Source organism: Rutidosis leptorrhynchoides, chromosome 1, assembly GCF_046630445.1.
Source record: "Rutidosis leptorrhynchoides isolate AG116_Rl617_1_P2 chromosome 1, CSIRO_AGI_Rlap_v1, whole genome shotgun sequence".
NCBI lineage: Eukaryota > Viridiplantae > Streptophyta > Magnoliopsida > Asterales > Asteraceae > Rutidosis > Rutidosis leptorrhynchoides.
Genome location: NC_092333.1, coordinates 523,237,003 through 523,243,076, shown reverse-complemented (window position 1 = coordinate 523,243,076; position 6,074 = coordinate 523,237,003). Strand labels below are relative to the sequence as shown.

General features: G+C 34.4%; 1 protein-coding gene across 1 annotated transcript; it reads right to left on the bottom strand.

Annotated features, from left to right (window-relative positions):
• Positions 1–978: 978 nt before the first annotated feature.
• Positions 979–4,766, bottom strand: LOC139877060 (uncharacterized). The gene is made up of 3 exons (XM_071864470.1): positions 4,637–4,766; positions 1,538–3,537; positions 979–1,449 (listed from the first exon to the last, which is right to left on the bottom strand). Exons 2-3 carry the CDS (start codon positions 3,515–3,517, stop codon positions 1,183–1,185), a joined length of 2,247 nt encoding a protein of 748 aa, XP_071720571.1. The 5' UTR covers positions 3,518–3,537; positions 4,637–4,766; the 3' UTR covers positions 979–1,182.
• Positions 4,767–6,074: the final 1,308 nt, after the last annotated feature.

Below are 6,074 nucleotides of genomic sequence, written 5' to 3'. Positions count from 1 at the left end.
AAACGTGAAAAAACATAAAACATTTGAAATTTGTACTCATATAAAAAGTTCATACTGTAAAAGCTAGGTACACAACTACATAACTGAGATAGATATATTCTTCTCAGTGTATTACTCTGTTATAGATCAAAATGAACACGTTAAATAATGTATGTTAATTGGCCTGACGTTATTGGTTTTTGTAACAAGTCGTCATAATATAGGGAACATACTTTTTCTATCTAGTAGTAAACATCGTTGTAATGTAATACGATCTTATAGTCTTTGAGAAATACTCGTACATTTTTTTTATACCATAAATCGCTAATAAATCACGTGTGCTCATTATTGATATTTTTATGTACTCATTATTACAGCTAGTCAACATGTCCAGTGTTTATTATACCTAGTTGTGTACGTTATGAAGTAAACTGGACCACCAAACATTAAGTGTAGCAAGTGCCTACTAGTTTTTTGTAATGATGTATAAGAAACGTGGACTTATTGACTTGCAGACTACTGCAGGTCAAACTAAATATCATAGGCTCCTCTAATACAATTCCAAAATAATTATTATCTTCATAAAAAATGAATGAACACAATTGAATCCATCATACCTAAAACTACATGAATCAAATTCTCTTGTTAATACATGTCACCGGCCTATACGTAAAGAAAAGATTAGTAAAAAAAAAATCAATTATTCTTATAGAAAATACCCTCTCTGTCCCATTGCACACATAGTTTTATGGTTCTCCACTAATTACATTATGAACAAATTACATAAGATATTTACATACTAAAATCTCTTTTGCTTGACTATAACATCAAAGTGGACACTTAGTAACGTGAATACTTGTAAACACTTCAAGTAGTGAGGTGTTGCTGGTTGGCAACCTTTTTTGTGCAAATAGGTTCAAAATTTGGCTAAGTAATTTTACTAACTAGGATACTTCAAGACACAAAAAGAATGACAAACAGTAAACCTGGTGAAGTAGTAGCTCATTCAGCATACAAGTTCATACATTTTCTTTACAACTTTGTAGCATGTACCATTTGTTCCAGGCCCTTATGACCTCACAATACTAGTACTACTAGTATATCATCAATTCGTGTCATACGTAAACCTGCATTTTGTAATTCTTTCCTATCCAGCGACAAACAAAACGGTTATTATCCCTAAAACTAATATAGCTACTAAAACTATACCCTGCCAACAGGTGATGCCGGTGGTTTTGAAAAGTATTCCTCCCGACTTCTGACTTTATCGCCCGTCAGTACGGTTTCGGACGAGTCTTTTGACAATGTACTGTAATTCACTTGAAACATGTGGGTTAACTTCTGGCTACTTACAACTGCTACACAAACAGAGAATGCTTGAAGCAAAGACATTGACGGGTCGTAGTCAAGCGAGTAAAGCCCATCCTCAAGTGAAACCAACCTAAAACTGAACTTGTTCTTGTCCCCTACCTGCAACCACCAGCCAGTATTGTTCATATACAATTTTAACAAATGTATATACAGATAAATAATAAATTTCACTTGGTATGATAATTACCTTGTAACAAAGGTCAAGACTACTCGAGGTAGTGCAAAGTGTAGATGAAGTTGAATTCTTAACCATTTCACTCTCATGACTCAAAACACGAAACTGGCAACCGATGTCCCAGCCTCCACAATCGCACGCTCCATTTTTCCATCTGTTCATCAACGCAGAACGTACTCCACCATTAGGCCAATTATGAACACCTTCAGGAAGAACAACTAGCGTGCTTTTAGAGCTCCCAATATCTCCACAGGTTTGATCACTCGGATTTTTGATTATTATAGCAGCGAGCTCCCCATCTAGCTTGCAGTCGAGCGTTTTTTGATCTTCCAGCATGGTATTGCTACTATACAAGACCGATTCTCGCACCACATAAAGGTCTTTATCCACACCACTAAACTCAGGATGATAAGAGCTAGATATCTTCATCTGTCCAACAATGTTATATCCAAAATCGTAACTTTTATCCTTAGAACCATGGTACATCCAACCTCCACTCTTCTTCTTAGTCTCATGAACTGAGTAAAACGCATAAATCAAGCTTGAGTCATCTTTTGCAGACGGTAACTTTTTGACAGCAGCAGCTAAAATGTCACTGCTGCTTTCTACCACAAGTTTGAAAAAAGGGATTCCATTTTTCATTGTAAGCTGTAGAAGAGCTGGTACGTTAAATGATATGTGTTTCTTTCTGTGGAGCAATTCGGTCTCGCTCAGATGGGCAAAGTTAGTAGGACTAAGTTCTAGTTTTGGTTGCTGAACCTTTTCAGTTGAATGAGATCCTTTGAGCTTCAACAACGGGTCCAGAAATCTCCTCAATGGACTGGACCTGGATGGATTAGTTGGATTATCCTTTGAGGCATCAAAACTTTGTTGCGAAGTAGATGAACTCTCTTTAAAGCTAAAGCTTCTGGCCATCTTTCCAAGACTAAAACTAAACCTCCGATTAGGAGACGAGATTCTCCCTTTTAGAACTGGTGGTTCGTTCTTTTGCAAATCACTTAACTTGGATAGGCTACTGGTTGAATGTTTTTCTTTGAGCGATTTACCTTTTACTTGTGTGACTGATTCATTAAGACATTCTGGCTCAGATTGAGTGAGAGGGAAAGGGAAAGGACAAGAGTGAGGAACATCAGAGAAAGGTTTTAGTGAACTAAACTCAGTTGGAGAAAAGCATTCAGATAGTCTTCTCTCGTTTACTTCAAACGAGTGATTGATATCATCAGAAGAACTAGTTATTGAAATATCTTTAGGTGTAACGGGCCATGTGTCAATATCATGATTGATATCATCATTGGCTGATGTCATCTTTGTCGGTTGACTCTTGTCAGATGATGAAGTTTTCTTTTCTGATGTCATTTGATCAACTTGTTTCCCTTCGATACAGTCAATCTCGTGAAGAGATTTATCGCCAGCTGGCATATCGTTTAAGCAAGGAGAACTTTCAGAAATTTGGGGTTTTTCAGGTTTTCCTCTAGGCCATCTGACACCTGGAGGAAGTCTTTTTCTAGAAGATGAATTGAGTGAAGAAACATTTGATGATGCTTGTTGATTCTTGTTAGGCAGGGGTATATTTTTCTTACTTTTTGAAATTCTTACTGCTCGATTTTCCACCAGTGTAGGATTAGTACCGGAGAGTGATGTCTTCATGTTATAACGTGGTGGAATACGCTTTTCGTTTGATTTCCAATTTTCAAGACGACCCCAATCGAGAACTCCAAAATTCAACGCTTGTCCCTGAATATTTTCACCTTTTCTTGCACTCTGAAGATAGCCAGGCAAATTTCTCATATGCTTAACAAGGCTATCATCTTTAATGGGATCATGTTCAGCAGCCATTTGTCTCTGTTCATCCTGTTGACCCACATATAATGGGTTATCCAGTTTAGCATAATCTAGAGATTTTATTTTTCTATTTGCTTGCAAGGTTACAGTGGACTCCTTAAACGTTTGCTTTTCTCTTGAACCCATTCTGACCTGTGCACCGTATTTCATGTCTCATTCATAAACGCTACCTGGCAATACACAGCACAACCAAGCGTCTCAGTAAATGTATTGCTTAGTATGAATCTAAATGTCAATTATATATTCAAGTTCTATTAAAGTTCTAACAGAAGCTGCTGCAGTACTCCTATTAATAGAGCAGAACGATAAAAATAACTCCAAAAACACTACTCGAATTCTGATATCAATGTGATATCATGTTTATTCTTCTCACTAGTTTTTTATATTTCCTATGCTGCTCTGTATTTCACTTTGTACATATACGAATGTGACATAATCAATGGCATTCACAACTAATAGCATTGTTGCAACTGCTCAGTATAAATTAGTCTACAGTAAAATCTGTTGCAAATGCATAAACATGCATTTTGCATTTTCAAAAACAAAACAAAATTAAATTACAGCTTAAGATGTTATACTTTTTTTTTTTTTTTTTGAAAAGTTAAGAATTAAGATGTTATACTTATACCCTGAGGTTGCTATTGATTCTACCAGGCAAGTAAAATCACACTAAAAATCAAATTACAGAAACAAATGTCATGTAAAATCACACTAAAAACCAAATTACAGAGACAAAAAGATGAGACATTATCTGAATCACTATTTTTAATCATCTTACTTCTGGCGTAATAAGATTTATAGTTTTTAAAATATAAAATAAATCTAATCTAATCTAAAATAAAAATAAAAGTCATGTGAACAAACCTAGCATTTATTGATACTTTATTTGACCAACACGCTTGCAATTTACTAAAAGTATCTCAAAACAAAGCACTCCAAATACCGTTACTGAAATAGCACAAATTCATTAACATCTTCAAGGATTAAACACCAGATTATACGCCAAATTCACAGATCCAATGTATCAAAATATCTAACAATAACCTAATCGCACATACAATATACAATTACAACTGCTTATCAGAATAAACTAATTAAAAATCAAAAAAATAATAAAAATCAAGAGAAAGAATGAAAGATAAACCACAGAATAATCTAAGCAACTTTCGTTAATCAACAGATATACATTATATACATTACATATACATGATATATTCAACAAGAAGATACTCCATAACTATAACAGAAAAGAAATAATGTAAATCTTACTGGTGTAGTTGACGATTGAGGTCAAAAATGGCGGAAAATGGAGAAATCAAGATGGTAATGTTGAAAGAGAGAGAATGAAAAATCCCGCGAAATGTGCTCCACTTGATTCACACAAACAGTGTGTGTGTATATGTATCTGTATAAAAGAGATGAGAGAGAAGAAGGGTTTTTGTATCGTTTTCAATTTAATGATTTAATCCAACGGTTATTAAGGTAAATAAAAAGGCAGAATTAAAAGGTGGGGTCCAGGTTGCGTGCTGGTGGGGACCAGGGGTGGGTGTGACGTCATACGGGTGTGTGTGTGTTCCCGTGAATTGTGAATTGGCAGGTGCGGGTGCAGGGACTTCAGAATTGTCTTTGTGGTGTGGGAGCACCAATTTTTTTCATTCCAATCCAATCATAGTGCTGGTCGGCCCGTTTCTTAAAATTCTTAACATCCAATCAGATGATGCCATGCTGGCTAATTTCATATTCCCTTTTCAATTAATATTTCACTTTGAAAATTAAATAATTCCTTTCGGACACTTGTGTCTAATTTTTTTTTTTTTTTTTTTTTTTTTTTTTTTCGGACACTTGTGTCTAATTTCATCGTCTTTCAAAACTTTGAAATTTAATATTAAAAGTTAAAAATGAAGAAATGGTATTGCGAAGATAGATTCCCAGCTCGTGGTTGATGGTATCGGATCTGAGGTGCTTATTGGTCCACCTCGTTCCATGTTTTATGAGTGTGGTGTGCAGCGGTATTTATTCGAACCCAAATGGGGTATCCGACCCACCTGAATTTTACGGAATAAAAAATTTTACACTAAAAAAAAAAATTACAAAAAAATAAGATTTTTTTTAGTGTTTTGTGACGACCCGAAAATTTCCGACCAAATTTAAACTTAATCTTTATATGATTTCGATACGATAAGCAAAAATTGTAATGTTGGAGTCTCAAAATTTCTGAACTGTGTTTATGTATTCAATTACCATTCGACTATTCCCAATGATTCACGAACATTTATGTGTATATAGATATGTATATATAAATATATAGATATATTAATTAAAAACGATAACAAAGTATTTGATTTAAAATACTTTATATGAACGTATTTGATTCAATATATGTGTAATATATTTATCGACGCAATTAAAAGATAATATCAAATGATTTAATTATCGGTTACATTGTGTTATGATCATGGGTCTCTTTTATGAGGCCCACTATGATTTAGGAAATCTAGCCTTTTAACGGTGTTCGGAATAATTGGAAAAGTGAATTATATGTAAGAACAAATGTGTCAATTAACGGGAACTAGATTAGGGTTATCAGAGATTCCTGTTTGATTTCCAATTCATGCTTTACAATATTTTCATCGTGACTTTTGTTAAGATAACTAATTAAGCTTTCATACTATTTAATGTGAACGTAAGAACGTGGAGTGTAAATAAC

What these genes read in the sequence shown, in the direction of transcription:
- LOC139877060 (XM_071864470.1), bottom strand. Translation starts at nt 3,517, where the DNA reads ATGAAATACGGTGCACAGGTCAGAATGGGTTCAAGAGAAAAGCAAACG. An exon ending in GTCTTGACCTTTGTTACAAG is followed by an intron (nt 1,450 to 1,537) that starts GTAATTATCATA and finishes TGGTGGTTGCAG; the next exon opens with GTAGGGGACAAGAACAAGTT.